Source organism: Dipteris shenzhenensis, chromosome 6 (genome assembly GCF_047967505.1).
Source record: "Dipteris shenzhenensis isolate YYH24624 ecotype China chromosome 6, Dip_SZ_1.0, whole genome shotgun sequence".
NCBI classification, from domain to species: Eukaryota; Viridiplantae; Streptophyta; class Polypodiopsida; order Gleicheniales; family Dipteridaceae; genus Dipteris; species Dipteris shenzhenensis.
In genome coordinates this window covers 48,566,668-48,584,442 of record NC_141601.1, presented here as the reverse complement: position 1 = coordinate 48,584,442, position 17,775 = coordinate 48,566,668, and the positions used below count along the sequence as shown (strand labels likewise).

Genomic DNA, 17,775 nt, shown 5'->3' with positions numbered 1-17,775 from the left:
ACGCCCCTCCACCGTGGCTGTTTGTCCACTCCCCGATGATTATGCCCTAGGAGGCTTGTATTTAGCTTTTTGACTTCTCGGGCTGAATCCGTTTTGTGATTACAGCCCGCTGGCCTTCAGGCCTTCTTGTACTCTCGTTTTCAAGTAATATAACTAGCACTACTTTTTGCGCAAAAAAAAGAGAATGCAAAATCGATTTGAGTTGCCATTGGGCCTTGGTAGGCAAACCACTTCGCCTAAAGTCGCTGCAATTTTAGGCAAGAGTGAAGCCATGCATTGCGGGAAGTCTACAACTTCAACCCAGACCGGACATTGGTGTCGGATCAAAGCCTGAAAATCCCTTGTGGGTGACCATGGCAAAACGTGCACCATTTGCTGCCCAAAAAAGAGGGGCGAATGTTCCAAAAGCATTTGCCTGTGAATCTCATCTACCATAATGACCTCAAAAAAACCTATGGCTGCATAGTGTACCTTCCGAACAAACGAGCCAGCCAGTGTGCGGGTCAACCAGTTGCCTACCTCTGCAACAGGTGGCATCCGACGTGGGAAAAATAAAATAACTGCATTTTTGGCATATTCTCTAACTAGATCCACAATTTCATCCACTTCAACCATAAGACCAACCGATGGAGCAGAGTCTTTCCACTCTTTCCTTGTGTCTGCAAATCCTTCATGCATGACATCGTAAACCAGTTGTGCCTCAACAGAATCATGCACTAGGTCATTCTGACCCTCAGCCTGCTTTTGTTTTTTGCATTGAACTGATCGGTCCTTTTGAAAAGCTTTTTCATAGGAATATTCAGCCATGTCTTTGGAAGAAGATGGAACCCAAAAAAGGAGGTACCTGAGAAATGATAGTAGAGAAAAAAACAGTCCCAAAAAAAAACCCACAGAGAAGAGGAAAATAGTATATTTGTAAGGAGAAGAAGGAGAAAGAGAGATATAGGGATCGAAGGAAAAGAAAAGACAAGATCGGTAGAAGAAAAAGATCAAAAAACCAGTAAAAATTCCCAAATGAACTAAATTTCAAAAAAAAAGTGAAGATTTTGGCGATGGAAAGAGTACACAGGACCCAAAAACCCAAGAGGAGAGAAAGGGGAGCAGAGAGCCTTCAAAACCAGCATAGAGAGCAGTCCGTGTCCGTGAGCCAAACCCTGCATAAAATTGACCCAAAAATCAGGGAGTCAACTGAAAACAGCAACCTGAAGAAGGCGAGACAGGCCGTACAGGCCGTACACATGTACGAAAACTATACGGAACTGTAGCGGGCTGTACAGCAGGTCTTTCAAGCTCCAAATCGCCTTTTTTTGAGCTCTGAAGTAGCGCAACAGGTAGCTGAAGCAAACAGGCTGGTTGGGGGAGGCTCTAGAGCTGATGGGAAGGCTAGAGCAAGGGCTTCTCCTCTCTCACACACACTTTTTTTTTGTAATATCCAGTGCAGTATATTTATATGCTCATAAATTTACATGATGGGAGGTCCCCGAAATGGAGAGTATCCCAAAGATCAGAAACATAAAAAGAAAAGCTCTATGCAAGAAGCATCCATATCACCCTCATGGCAGGCATCATATAAGGATTGCCGCAATGAGGCTCGGAAAGATTCATATGACTTGTGAATCTGCCCACCCAAGTTTGCCAAATTATGCTCACTCCAGATTGTCCAAAGAGCCCAATATCTCACCCAAGAGAGAAATAGTGAGTATTGAGACAAAGACCTCATAAATCTGCCAAAGAGCCAGAAATGTTTCCCAAATCTATGACTCGGGAAACGGAGCCAAAGATGATCTGAAATTCTCCCAAGGAGGTTCCTAGAATACGGGCAGTGCCAAAGCAAATGAGGAACAGTCTCTGAAGGAGCCTGACATCTTAAACATGTCGATGGTGCAATGCGACGTTTGGCAAGTGTGACTCCCACTGACAATGTGCCTGTCATACATCTCCAAAGAAAAAGTCTTTGTTTCAATGGCATTTGACACTTTCATAATATCCGGAGATTTTTCCGCCACCATGAGAGGGGCTTGCCACAGAGAATTAGCATATTGTTGAATCCATGGAGCAGGCTGAAGAAGCCTGTAGGCTTTGATGGAGGTCAAGGCAGGAAGAGGAACAGGACGAGTGCATGTAGCAGAGGGCTGCAATTGCCAATCCATAAGCCTGTCTGTGTCAGCCACAGGAGGAACAGGTAGAAAAGGATGTAACAAATCAGCAATTTTCTTCCATATAGACCTATGGTGCATTCCCAATGCATAGGAAGCAGTGGCCCAAGGAAAAGATAAGACATAGCCCTGATCATCTACCACATCATGTATGTATCTAATTCCCAATTTCATGAGATTGTATGCCCAAACAGGTTCCTGTAAAGCGAGTGGAATGTCAAAGATGGCACTCCAATGAATACTTTCTTTCCTCATCGAGTTTGTCCCCGAGCAATTATCAAGAGCCCATTTGACCTTAGAAAGTACTTGTTTCCAGTCAAGTATCAGAGCAGTAGAGAAAGGACAGCTAGGTATCTTTCCTATAAATCTCCCAATGACAACCTCCCAATGATCAGTAGTCCAATGACCATAAGCACAAGTCCTCATGTTGACACACATGGATGCTATCATACTAGTCCATGGCTGTTGTTGGCGGAAAAAAGTATGGAGCATAGTCGCCTTCCTTGCAAGTACATGATATCTTATATTGAGGACATTAAGTCCACCATGCATCCTAGGAGAGCACACCATTTCCATCTTCATCAGTGACACATCCCAGCACTCCTGAAACCCCTGATCTGCAAAATAACCACACACTACATCAGAACTGAGCAGGCTGCTCACCACCCAACCGTGACATCTACGGGATATGATCCCGAATCAGAAGATGTCCCCCCGAGCCACGAGCTGAGCTACTGGCACGAACTCCCAATCAGATCCCAAACCAGCCTGGTGTCCCATACCACCAGGTGGCGCTGTGAAGCCCTGGATCTGCCACTGGGCCTTGGGCTACGCTAAGATGCAGGCGCGCGTCCGCGACACAATCCAGGATCAGACCTAGCACCTGGGAACGAGACTTGCTCCCAACTGCACCACCGAGAACTGAACCCCCTGGGCCTCTTTTATAGACTTGGGCCCCGGCGCCAAAAATAGCGAAGACCTATAAATAGTTCGTACCCTTGCCACTCAACCCGAGAATCAAGCCTGCCTAGCTCTAAGCCTCCCCAGGCTAACCTGAGCTAGTTCTGTGTACCTAGTACACGTCAGATACCGATCCGTGCACATGACATACTCCCCCTCCTCTAAGAACTCACTCCTGAGTTCGCTAAGAAATCGGGAAATGTTCTTTGGAGGTTTTGTAATGTCTCCCATGTTGCATCCTCCTCAACACGATCCTTCCACTTAATCTTGTATTCCGTGATAGTACGATTTCGAATCTGTCTTTCACGAAATTCAAGAATAGATTCAGGTTCGTGAGGAATAAAAGTTAAATCTGTAACTTCTATAATCTCATGAGGAGAAACAATTTGATCATCTGCACCCAATACTTCTTTCAGTCTACTGACATGAAAGACTGGATGTACTTTAACATCAGGAGGCAATTCTAGTCGATATGCAACTGGTCCAATTCTTTTAATGACCTTGAATGGGCCACAATATCTGGGGGATAATTTCGGAACCAAACCAGTACTTAGGCTCTTGGATTCCTTAGGAATTCGCAAATATACCATCGTTCCTTCAGAGAACTCTCTAGGTGAACGATGTCTATTAGCATAAAATCTGTCCCGATCTTGGGCACTTCTAATAGACTCCTTGGCAAACTGCAACATTTCCTGCATGTCTTGCAAGAAGTTCTTAGCAGCATCATTTTGAATCCCTTTTAATCCTACCATAACTGGTGACTTAGGTTGAAACCCGTACATAAGCATAAAAGGACTATAACCTGTACTAGAATGCTTTGCACTGTTGTAAGCAAATTCAATCATGGGTAGATAATCTTCCCATGAAGACTGTCTCTTAGATACATATGCCCGAAGCATGTCTTCAACCAACTGGTTGACCTTTTCTGTACTGCCATCAGATTGTGCATGATCTGAGGAACTCATACTTAGAGTAGTTTCCAACTTCTCAAATACAAGTGTCCAAAAGTTACTTGTAAACTTTGAGTCCCTGTCACTGACTATGTCAGATGGCAAACCATACAGCTTGAACAAGTGGTCCACAAACTCGTGAGCCAACTGAACAGCTGAAATAGTTGTTCTTGTAGGTAAGAATCTAGCCATTTTTGTCAAACGGTCAACTATGACCCAAATAGAGTCATGACCCTTGCGCGTTCGAGGTAAACCAGTAATAAAATCCATGGAAATACTTTCCCATTTATTACCTGGAATCTGTAATGGCTGTAATAAGCCCGCGCTCCTAAGGCGTTCAGCCTTAGTAACCTGACAAACTCGGCAACCTACCACATAGTTCTCTATGAATGCACGCATCTTAGGCCAATAAAAGGTATGCTTCACAAGAGACAGAGTCCTATGTATACCTGGATGTCCCGCACTAGGAGCATCATGACACTCCCAGAGAATCTTGGATTTTAGGTCCAGAACATCAGGCACACAAATCTTTTCATTCCGGAACAGCAAGCCGTTCCTAATCATCCACTGACCTCCCGCCGCCTGTATCCTAGGTGGCACAATCCCTGAGTCCTGGTCAACCATGGAATTCCCATCCTGGACTTTCTGCCAATAAGAACTGAAATGACTATCAGTTGCATATAGCCCTCTCAAGGATTGAAATAGGTCTGATGATATTTCCGTAAATGACAAAGCATTTACAAACTTAACTCGACTTAAGGCATCCGCCACACTATTCAACGAACCCTTACGATAACGTATTTCGAAATCAAAATCCTGCATTAATTCTGCCCATCTGGCTTTCCTTCCTCTCAATTCTGATCCATCACACACATACTTGATTGACTGGTGATCAGTCAATACAAGGAACTTTGAACCATACAAGTAGTGTCTCCAAACCTTGAGAGCATACACTACCGCATAAAGTTCCTTCTCCAGTGTGGGCCAACGATACTGGGTGTCGTCTAGCTTCTTACTCTCAAAAGCTACAGGTCTACCTTCTTGGAATAGAGCTGTCCCAATCGCATAATCACTCGCATCGGCCTCTAAAACATAAGGCCGGGTAGGATCGGGTAATGCAAGAACGGGTGCTTCCTTGATAGATAACTTCAAGGTTTCAAAAGCCTTGTTCATTGCATCATTCCAAGGGATCGGTTGAGTAGACCTGCGTCCACGACCTTTCAATATGTTGGTCAAGGGTACCGTGATTTGTGAATAATCACGGACTGACTTCCGAAGAAATACCGTAAATCCTAGGAAAGAGCGAAGTTGTTTCACAGTCTGAGGTATAGGCCAATCTAAAACCTTCTGGATACGATCCAGATCAATGCTAATACCTTCAGAAGAAATCTTGTGTCCTAAGTAAATGATCTCCTTCATAAAGAAGTCACATTTACTCATCTTGGCATAAAGCTTATGCTGTCTTAGAACAAGTAAGACAACCCGGAGGTGTCCTATATGATCCTCAAGCGTTTTACTATATACCAAGATATCATCTAAGAACACGACAACAAATTTGCCCAGATAATCTCTGAACAAATCGTTCATCATCTGCTGAAAAGTAGCAGGAGCATTGGTCAAACCAAAAGGTAATACGAGGAACTCGTAATGACCATACCTAGTCCGGAATGCGGTCCTATCTATGTGTTTAGCATAGATACGGATTTGATGATAACCCGTACGCAAATCAATCTTAGTGAAATACTTCGCTCCGGCCAAACGGTCTATCAAATCATCAGAACGAGGTAAAGGATAGCGGTTCTTAATTGTAACTTTATTTAGTCGTTTATAATCTATACACATCCTCCAGGAAGAATCCTTCTTCTTTCTTAAGAGGACAGGTGCACCCCAAGGAGATTTACTTGGGCGGATATAGCCCATATTCAGGTAATCCTGAAGCTGGATAGCTAACTCATCCTCCTCTACCTGGCTCATCCTATACGGTGGTACACTGATAGGTTGAGCCCCTGGGACTAAGTCTATGCGATGATCTACTGCCCTTTCTGGAGGTAACCCTTCCGGCAGTTGAGCTGGGAATACGTCCTTAAAATTATCTAACAACGTTCTCAATTCTCGGTGTTCAAACACACTTAATTCATTTTTGTTAATTACCGAAACAATAAATGAAGATAGTGGAATCAAAACACACTGATAGACATCATAATGAGAAGTGTTCAATATATTCCGAAGCTGCATCGCAGATACAATAGGCCCCTGAGAAGGGATAATCTTATCACACTGAATACAAAATTGGGTGCCTTTGTCTACAAAAGAAAGTGTATGCTCCGTCCATCCAATCTGGATATTGTGGGTTTTAAACCACTCTATCCCGATCAGCAAGTCTACATGCTCTAAATGCATAACGTAACATGTGAGAGCTCCCGTGTAGGCTTGAATCCGGATGGGAAGCGCTTCAACCTTGCGATCCCAAAACTGCTTCCCGGCTGGAAGCTGCACCTCATAGGTGTGGTCGCTAGGTACTGTGGACAGCCCCATCTTCTGCACAAATTTGTAATTAACAAAATTGTGAGAGCTGCCCGGATCAAAGAGAATGTGAACCCGTTGGTCCCTAACTTCTCCATAAACTCGGAAAAGATCATGGGAACCAAACAACGAAGTATTAAAGGTACAATTGCAAGAAAGGGGGCAGGTAATGACATTTACTGAAATACCTGTCATCGTAACCTGGTTGGCTCCCTTGGCTGCGGTACGCGGACCTGCCTGGAGCTTCGGTCCTAGCACCAATTTCTGGTTCTTCCGCTTAGGACACTCATTCTTCGTGTGGCCCCGCTCCTCGCAATAAAAACACCGGCCCTCTTTCTTGAGTCTGAGAGTGCGAAGGAAACGGGCCTTACCATTCTTCGCAGGAGTTAAGCTTTTCCTGGAGGCGTTGTCCGTAGACTTCGTCTCCGCAATACCAGTCGCATGCTGAAAGAACTTGCGTTTGTTCTTTCCGCTGGTCTCGGTAACTGTGGTTGCCTTGGTTCCGGCCATGGTATCATCATATATGCGTGCATATGTCATGGCCTCCTGCAATGTTGTGCACTTGTTATTCTTAATCTGTAACTTATAGGAGTCTGGCAAACCATCCACGAAAAAACCTAACAAGGTTACAGGATCCATTTTGGTGGCCCTGGTTTGCAGATCCCTAAATCTCTGAAGATACACTTCAAAAGTTAAATTCAACTTTGACATATCGAGGGCTTTGAGCTTGCCGACGATATCGTAATCATCTTCCTTCTTCAGGAACTCCTTCCTGAAGATACCCTCAAATTCTGTCCAAGTATCAGGCTTTGGCTGAAGTTCTTTCCACCAAAGCAAGGCTTTACCTGACATAAACCCTGCTGCTAGCTGAATCTTTTTCTCATCTGGATAGGGGTGAAATTGGAAGTGAACTTGCCACTTGTGGAGCCAAGTGTCAACCACCTCCTTTGTTCTTGATTTCTGGTCACCTGGAAAGGGATCCGGAGTGATATTCGGGCCTAGCACGGAGGCCATGGCATCCACATGCGTGAGTGCCTGAACCGTGCTAGCCAGAAGAGTCAAGGTAGCTTGTATCCCTTGGAGTTGCTGTGTCAACCCCGATTGATTAGCGTTGACCTGCTCAAATTTACCATCTAGAGCAGTCGTGAACTCACTGAAGGCTTTCTTAGTGATCAGGTCGTCATAGAGACCCTGATCATCCTCTCCCACTGGAGTGTAGTCTAGTTCCTGTTCCCCCATAGTGAACTCGGGATTCGGAGCATCAGACATGGCTGAATACTGATTCGATTACAAACGGAGAGAAATAAATAACTGAAACGGAGCACGGAGGGAGATGGAGTAGAAGAAAACCGTCCCAGATAAATCTGACAGAAAAGATGCTGAAATCTGGAAGACCACGAGCCCTGGTGCCTCCCCGAATCTGCAACCGGATGCGCAGTCGACAATAAGAGCTGTACGGACTGCTGACGTGGCCTGTACGGCTGCTGATGCAGTCCGTACGGTGGCTGCAGAAGCTGGCGCAGCTGCTGTTCGATACAGCAGCTGGTTCGGAACAGACAGGACAGTCCGTACAGACTGTACGGCTGTCACTGGGGCTGTACGGCTGGTACGGCTGCTTCGGGAGTTGCGCAGGGTTATCGCAGGCAGGGCGGATGCAGGGAAACTGTGCGAACAGGGCGCTGTTGAAGGGCGAGGCTGGCTGGCGCAGATTTCGAGGTAACGTCTCGAATCTTGGGCTGCTTGTGGGTTGTCTAGCACCCAGCCCCCCACCTATATAGGATGCAGGGCTGCCTGATTTGGAAGCTAGGCTTCCAAAGAAGGCTAAGCCCCTCCAGCTTTGGAGGGGTGCTTTTTTCGGAAAAAGCACCTGAGCCCCTCCAACTTTGGAGGGGTGCTTTTTCGAAAAAAACACCCTGCTTCAGCGCAGGCTGCTCGCAGCCTGTTGCGCAGGCTGTGGACAGCCCGCTACGCTGGCTGGGGACAGCCTTTTACACAGGCTGTCCCGCCACACTACCTCGCCTTCAACGCCCCTTCCTACGCTCCGCATCCCCTACTCCCTATCTGTATATTTCCTGCCCTACTCTCCTTCCTTTCTGCTCTCCTTCTCCTCCCTCAAAACTTCTCTCTGTAGCCTTCAGAAATTTCGATTCTATTTCTCTCCTCTTCTTCTTCCTTTTCCAGATATTTCTTCACCCCTTCTACCCCAGGTAGACAGCAAAAACGCAGCAGGTAATCTCGAATTTTAGGGCATACCTGGAAGAGAAATCCGTCAAATTTCTCGCATCAGAAGTTCCTACCTCAGGAGTTGGCTCTGATACCAACTGACACATCCCAGCACTCCTGAAACCCCTGATCTGCAAAATAACCACACACTACATCAGAACTGAGCAGGCTGCTCACCACCCAACCGTGACATCTACGGGATATGATCCCGAATCAGAAGATGTCCCCCCGAGCCACGAGCTGAGCTACTGGCACGAACTCCCAATCAGATCCCAAACCAGCCTGGTGTCCCATACCACCAGGTGGCGCTGTGAAGCCCTGGATCTGCCACTGGGCCTTGGGCTACGCTAAGATGCAGGCGCGCGTCCGCGACACAATCCAGGATCAGACCTAGCACCTGGGAACGAGACTTGCTCCCAACTGCACCACCGAGAACTGAACCCCCTGGGCCTCTTTTATAGACTTGGGCCCCGGCGCCAAAAATAGCGAAGACCTATAAATAGTTCGTACCCTTGCCACTCAACCCGAGAATCAAGCCTGCCTAGCTCTAAGCCTCCCCAGGCTAACCTGAGCTAGTTCTGTGTACCTAGTACACGTCAGATACCGATCCGTGCACATGACAATCAGTCTCAATGCTTTCACAGCAGTTTTTATCCTCCATAACAGCTCCATATCTTGAGACATAAAGGCTGAAATATCCCTGGAGGACCAATGCAGCAAAGGCAAATAGAACTAGACATAGGACATTACAATGGACTGTACTATTCTGAGCCTGACATGAAGAGGCCAAGTAGAAATTTTCCAGTATTCCAGTTTATGTTGAAGTCTTTGGAAGATCCATTTTAGCTGCTGCTTCCTGGTGATATGCCATCCTATAGGATATCCCAAATGCCTGACTACATCTTTGGAATGCACCACCTGACCTGGCCAAAGAATAGAATGCCACTCACATTGTTTCAGGGGAAGTAATTTAGATTTGTCAAAATCGACATGCAATCCCGTTGCCAAACCATACAATGAAAGAGTGGTCATAAGCATGTGAACTTTCCGGGGAGAATTATGTGGCATAAAGAAGGAATCATCAGCATATGCTTGTGCCAAAAAAGATGCAGCCCCATGGATTTTAAGACCAGTCATCTGTCCTGTGTTTGTAAGATGATCAAGATACATTAAAAGGGGGTGGGTCGCAATGGCATAGAATAGAGCACTAAGAGGGCAGCCCTGTCTAATTGATCTACCCAATGTCCATGACTGAGATAGATGACCCCCAAGAATGCATTGAGAAGTAGAGCCAGAATAAAGTCAGTAAACTGCATCTGCTATCTTAGGACCAAAGTCCAACTTTGTCATGATTTGTGAGATAAAATCCCATTGAACAGTGTCAAATGCCTTAGCAATATCTACCTGAAATATGAGCACATCTTGATGCGAATACTTAGCATATTCAATTGCAGTCAAGGCATTGGATATATTATCATGGATTTGTCTTCGCGGCACAAACCCATACTGATGAGGATGAAGTCCCGCATCCAGTATCCTGTGAAGCCTATGCACAATCATTTTGGCAATGAGTTTGTAAACTACAGGCATCAAAGTAATAGGCCTCCAATCTGACATATGGTCACACAGATGTTTTTTGGGCACAAGTTTTACTATGCCATGCTTCCAAGAGTGCGGCAACTGATTTTCTTGCCAGGCAACATTGATCATTTGCAAGAGGACTTCTTTCAAATCATCCCAAAAAGAAATATAAAATTCCACCGTAAGGCCATCCCAGCCAGGGGACTTGTATTTGCTGAGGTGGAACAATGCATTATCAAGTTCTGTGTCAGTAAAAAGTCTCTCCAAGATAAGAGCATCATCCATTTCCACTGTTCCAGAAACATATTGGAGGAATTCAGTCCTAGCATCAGTCATTTGATTTGATGGGGAACCAGGAGCGGAGAACAATTTCTGGAAGTAATTTTGGCATTCATTTTGGAGATCAGAGAAAGAGTGTGTCCAAGAGCCATCGAGCTTCCTTACCCTTAGACATGAGTTTTTCTTTCGAGTAGCATTCAAGCCCTGGGAAAAGGCTTTTGATGAGCAGCCCTTATCCATGAGGGGCTTCATTCTAGCCCTAATCTGCCATTTGTGCAATTTCCTCTGATCATTAACAGTTCCTTCATCTTCTCTTTTCCTTTATCTTTTCCTTTTCCAGCAAGTGACTGCACCTGATTGATTGGTTTGGCATTCTTTGCTCCATTTCTATTTGCTGTCTTAGCTTGCAAATTCTCATTCATTTCCCGTGTTTGGGGCGGCATGGCATTGGGAGGGGGCTGATGCAGAACCATTGGGCATTCAGAGGCTAGATGCCTAAACTTGTGGCAGGCAAAACAAGCTCCTACAAACACGCCCCACTTCAATTCAAAATACTTTTTTCCCAATTGCACTCCATCAACTTCCACTGCAATAGAAGGAGGGGTAGGTGTATCAATGTCCCAGAGAATGCAGAACCTGTTACGGTTTCCCATGGGCCGTGGAGGACAAATGACCTATCCCAAAGAAGCAGCCAGGCCAGGCAACTCTTCATGCATATAGTCCGGGAAGTTAACAACCTCAACCCATACAGGACAATGATGTCGTATAAGACTTGGATAATCCTTGTTTGGGGACCAGGGCATAGCATGTACCATCTGCTTCCCGTAAAACAGGGGAGAGAACTCAAGAAGCCTCTGCTTGCACGAAGCATCGGTAGCAGCGAGCAAACTCAGGAGGGTGAGCGGACCATAGGCAGCAGTAGGGGCAGGTCAAGATCACCAACAGAGCCGGCTGAGGGCTGGAATCGTCGCCATGGCTGGAGCTCTCTCTCTCTTACACACACACACACACATGTATGGATATTTGTAAAATTTGTTTACTATGTTTATCCTCCCCAACTCCCTTATTTTGTTGTTCATTATCATTTCAAATTTAGAAAAAACAAATAAAAAATGAACTAATTAAAAAATAATGCAATAGTTGTTTCCTTGTGTTTACAAGGCATAAGAAAATAAACAGTCTAAAGGGCAAAATCAAGCCCCTGTAAGAGAGCTAGAAAAAGTTTAAGGTTGAGGTTGAAAGTGTCACCTCAACCCTACAGAGGACTCTGAGAAGAACAAGGAGCCACTTGACTCACTGAGGAAGATGGACCTCCTAGTAGAGTTTACTCGAGAAGACCTTTGCATGCTTTCCCAAATGGCCACCAAGGGGTGTACATTATCGTGCAAATACTGGACCTCGGAACCATCCAAGGCCTCTATGCAACTACATTTCTAAATATGCTCACCAATCTCCCATGAAGTATCCACGAGGCATGTGCAAGTCTATAACGAGAACCGTGTACGTAATCAATAGAGCATGACTTAACCAAATGTTATTGAGCCGAGAGAGCTCAAGAAGAGTCATTTCTCTCATGAAGTACCTGAGGCCTCGAAAGAGAAAGCCAGGCCAGTGAGCCCTGTCTGTAGACTGCGGTCCCATAAGCAATGCTGAGTAGATCCTCTACAGAAAGGCAACAAATTGGGGGGTCATTGCCAGGAGACCAAGCCGTTTTGCACCCACATACATCCGCTAGCACTCCATCACAGGCTACACATCATCACGATCTCGCCCCCCTTTGACAGTGGCTACGTGATCTAGAAGAGGGATGCTCCGGCTGGCGGAGGGGAGGGATGTACGTGACGGAGGGGTGGATCTCTGATTGCATGCCTGGGCGTAGTTGGACTCCAGGTGCTCCGTGATGATGAGCACGGTGGAGCAGGTGGCGCTTACCAAAGTCCTGTAGAGTTTTGGCTGTGTGTTGATAGTGCAGTTGAAGGAGAGGATTTTGGGCAACAGAGTCCGTGAGCTCCACGAAATCTGAAGGCATGGGCTGACTATAATGCGGGGTACACGTTCGCTTCAAGACTGACCGTAGAAAGGCTTTGGCTAAGCAGATGCCCGGTAATGCTGAGAAGACCTTAGCGCTAGAGGTTCCCAGAGATGACGATCTGTTTGTAGTTGGCTGAGCAACGTTATCTGAAGGCAGGACGGTCGTTGTTTGCACGTGAGCTCCATGAAATCTGAAGGTATGGGCTGGCTCAAATCATCTGAAAGTTTGTTGGCGACGTGAAGTATGAGCGTGGAGTACTTTGTGGGCAAGAGAAGAATACATACACTGGAAGTGGATTTGTAATGCAGAGATGGTTGACGCGACCTGATATGCCAGTCCCTTTCCCTCTTTGGTTGTTGACTGCAGCTTTGGGGAGAGTTACGTGTTGTTATCCTTGATGGAAGCTTAGGAGAATTGGCTGTGGGTTCATGGGATTCTTAGCTGGCTGGGGGCGTCACTATAAAGCAGGCCGGGAGTGCCTTGGTTGATGGAATGTGTGCTCTATGAGCTGAGAAGCTGAGTGACTACAATCTCATGAAGGTGACGGGGTCGTTTCATGATATGGGCTTCTTGAAGGAGAGGCCATTGCTGTGGAGCTAGACGGTGAAACCGGAGCCAGGGGAGTTCAGTTTGCACTCAGGGAAGCCAGGGGCAGCAGGAACTAGTGGTTGCAGTCATTTTCCAACCAGAGAGTCTTCCAAGCCAGGGAAGAGCTAAAAGACTGATAACATTGGTGTAATTAGAAAAATGTTTTTGGTGTTTGAGATGAGCCACAGGGTGGAGGCTATTATTATACCACGACACGTGCAGTGTGAAGTAATATTCAACGAAGTTACAGAGGAGCGGTGGGTTCTTCTTCTACAGATAACAGATGAGGTAGCTGCAGGATTGGAGTTTCCCAGGAGCCAGTGGCTGAAAGATCTGTTTTATGAGATAGATATGATACCAGAATATGAATTTTTCTAATAACTTTTTAAAAAAAGACTTCTAGAGTGTAGATATTATAACAGAATGATTTGAGTGTGGGGTTTGATTCTGTAGATTATTTTGTGGAAGGAGATAGAGTGATACAAGTAGAGGAGTTACTGGAGGAAAAGAAAAAATAAAAAATGTATTTTTGTTTGGAGGTAGATTCACAGTATAATACACTGTGCTTCAGCTGGAACTTTTAGGATGTAGAAGTCCTTAACTTTAAAACACAAGGTGTGTGGCACATACTCTTGTATGTAAATGATGAAGAGTGGCAGGGTGTTGTGTTACCAGCGATGGAAGACCTCCCAGAAGAAATTCTCTGGATGAGTCTTTGTAAAGATGTTGAGTTTGATGAGTGGATATAAATACTAAAGGAAAAAGAAACAGGAAACTATTTACTCATGTACTTAATCTTGGAATTGGGCCCGTCTGCGCAGAGCATTAAATTTGGTAATAATGTACATGTAGAAATTTTATACTCTGAAGTACATGATCGTATTTGGTCAGTCTTAGCATATGTGAGAGAGGAAGAGTGGATTAATCTACCATTGCCACCAGCAAGACCTCTTTTGGATGATGTGTTTTGCTTTGAACTTGTCCAAGATGTAGACTTTTAGGGTTGAGGGAGTCTATGCTATCTAGTGTTTGGGGTAGGAGTGAGGATACGGAAGAGATTGTAGTAGTTATAAAGGCAGTATAGTGCTCTATCTTTTTTGCAATCAACGTATGTAATATATATATATATATACACGTACGTACGTATGTATGTATGTGTGGCTTTTTCAAGCGTTCTCTGCAGCAATCTTTCTTTGATTGCTTGCAGACCCGCTGCATAGATCATGAGGTCTTTTTGGCATATACTGAAATTTTCAGTTGATGTAATTGTAGCACCTTGTTTTGAGGTTGCTACTCATGTAATATAATCAATCAAAGATTTCACAAAAAGAAAAAAGAAGTGTGTAGCAAAACTAAACTAAACCAAACGAGTGCCTAAGAGTAGATGAACTCCACAAATAGAACATACCTAAGAACTGAAAAGAAATGGGCTATGAAGCTCCACCCTTTGGATTTTGATTCCATGTCAAAGATCCTGAACATATCTAAAGCCGGAATTCTGAAGATAGTAGAGTTTCTTCATTACCCTTTCTGAGAGGTAATAGGATTTGAAAGATAAATGCATGCTTACTTTTGCAAACATGAAAGAACGCATAGAATTGGGAAGAAGCACTCCATTATTTAGTCACATCAAAGACGTTTAAGTAAACGTGAGACATTTGTCTAATATTCAATGTAGCATATTCAATCTTGTTGTCGTTTATCATAGACAAGTACTTCTAAACCTAGAGAAGATTGTGTAATGCTAAGATCCAAGGAACTAAAATAGCTTTCACCAGTTGTACAATCATGTTCACAAAACTCCCGGGGATAAATTCCTTTACCAAGAGTTTGGATCTTTGTACATTAAATCTTTAAAGTTTGGAATGTCTAGGAGAATAAGGCATCTATCAATCTCCTAACCTGATTAAGTAAATGAAGAACGATTGGACAAGTCTCACAAGAAATCAATGTTGCACTAAACTCAAATTCATACGTGAAAAGATAGATGTTTGCTAAGAAAACAACAAAATTAGTGCCCATCAAAATACCAATGCTTTTTTGAAATAAAGAGTCTCTTAGAGTTATGAACAAATTATCTAGAAGAAAGTTTTACCAATAAAGGACACCTTTAGCATCTACAACTTTTGTGCACCTTTTCTTTCTCAAATCAAGGTATTGCTTTTTAGATTTCATCCAACAAAAAGCAAAATGCAAGGCTGATCTTTCACCTCTTAAAACTTTGCATCTATCTTTTTCATATCTGTAATTGAAAACCTGTGAAACAAGCTTTTCTATTCGTGTCTTCAAATCTTCCAAATCTATCTTAGTATAGAGTGTAGTAAAATAAGATGTTTCAAGCAAGATTGGAGTGCACTTCTCTTCTACACTCCAAGAGGAGTTAAAATACTTCATGACTAGTATAACTCTCCATGAATCATTTAAAATCCAACTTAAATCTACTAGAACATCAGCCTCTCTCAATAGGTTTCTCGAAAGTTCATGGATAGTTGGTAACATGGCCTTGAATAACTCAACCACTTTGAGACATCAGTTAGAGAAGTTTTACAAGCTAGCTCTGCAATGAATCCAGATTTCTTAGGATTTTTGTGAAACTTCCAAGCTGCACAGAGATGAAGAAGATTTGGGTTGCAAATGAATCCAAAAGGAGAAAGACTGCAAACGCAAGATGATAGTTTTTGCCAAGATCTTATAGATTGGCCTCCATTAGGTAACCAAATTTATGCACTCCCCTTTCGGGATAAGATGAATGAGACCTCTGCAAGTAATTATGCATAGCACCAGAGTCCCATTGAATGCATCTCTGAGTTGCCTCTCTTGCATTAATCTCACAACTATAAGTTGAAAAGTTTTTTGTACATAAGTTTGGCAGGCTATTCCAGCATTTGTGAAACCAGATATGAAAGTCTTACCTGATGCACCTTTTACCAATCTAGAAATTTAGGACTACACTTTTTGCCCTTCACACAGGCAAGTGTTAGGGCTCAAATGGGTCGACTCCCTCCTTCATTTCTTTTTGGCCACAACCCTCCAAATGGCCCGATACCACCATGCATATTTGCTACCCTACATGCAAACAGGTCACTTTAATGCCATGCTTTGCTAGTCTCTTCCCACCTTCACTAGCATTGAAGTGACCTGTTTTGCCTCATTATCTTTGTATCTCCATCCTTTTCCGTATGGCTCAGTGATTAGGTGGGGTGTGGTTTAATCACTCCGCACTTTCGACCATTAGCCCACACTTTAGCATGCGTACTATGTAACGAACTGGAGCACCACAAGACACTAGACCAATAGGTACTGAGAAAAATTCGAAGTTTGATCAAGCAATTAAAATAAAGACAACATCTGTTCCAACATGTAGGCATGCATATCCTTACAAGTCTATAAAATATTTGCATAGACATGGCCCAAAAAAAAAAGTCAAGTATTTTCTCCTTGTAGCTACCAATTACATAAACTAATGACAGTTGTAGACTGCAATTTGGAAAAACTCAATCGTTATTGCACAACGCTCTCTGGACAGGGAATGAGCATAGATCTGGTTTTTCCTATGCTGCTTTTTTTAATGAGGACTCTCTTTTAGAATATAGTATTTTGGAAGACCCAGATTTGGAACCTCGCCTTAGAATGTTCTCAAATTTCTTTTGGCAAGACTGCAATGTGCACACGCCATTGTTTACTGGTACGTCAAGGATAGTATTCCATGCCCAACCCTCAATCTAGATATTGAGCATCTCCATACAGTTTGCTTGTTTACTTTCGAACAATTTGTTTCTTTCTATATTTTCATGTGCACAAAATCACTTGTCGTCATGTTACAATTACAATCAGAATAAATAGAAAACTACATGTTAGAAACAGCATGCCCAAAACCAAGTTTTAAGACATATTTCACTGATCGCTATGTCTTTTATTGCCATTCTGCATCAAACCTTCTAGTTTCATGTTCACATTGGATATCAAAAGGACCCAGTCACAGAAAAAACAACAAACTTAAATAAATAAGCTATTCTCCTTACCTTAGCATAGACCTTTGGAAGGGAATACCAAGTGACGCACAAAGAGACTGTAATATTCCCTGTAGAGAAAAAGATACAAACATGACCCTGAGAATAGACCTTGGGAGGGGAATACCAAGTGATGCACAAACAAACTGTAACATTCCCTGTAAAGAAAAAGAAATACCCATAACCCTATGATGTCTTTATATTCGATTTTATGCTAAATGAACATTTATATTTCTATCCATAAAACACACAGTTTCATCCAAAACTTTCACATTTGATGCAACAAAGTTATGCTCTTTCAGGCACACAGTTATAAGTCCTTTAGAAATTTTCACTAAAGGCTCATATTAAAAAAAGCTATGAATTTTCCAAGGCTCTTTCAATCTTTAAGGATTTGAAAAGCATTCCATCATCGAGGCTGCTGTTCCTCTCCATTCGCTTGCTCCTCCCTACCTCTTCTCTGCTCCCTCCTC

At 43.7% G+C, this 17,775-nt stretch overlaps 1 protein-coding gene across 3 annotated transcripts in view; it reads right to left on the bottom strand.

Moving 5' to 3' along the window:
* LOC147901272 (branched-chain-amino-acid aminotransferase-like protein 2) overlaps positions 1-17,775 on the bottom strand; it is a 216,258-nt gene that overhangs the window by 159,966 nt on the left and 38,517 nt on the right. For all 3 annotated transcript variants that reach the window (XM_087375482.1, XM_087375483.1, XM_087375485.1), the window contains exon 7: positions 17,315-17,373. In XM_087375482.1, coding sequence (XP_087231608.1) covers positions 17,315-17,373 — 59 coding nt within the window. The remainder of the gene's footprint in view (positions 1-17,314; positions 17,374-17,775) is intronic.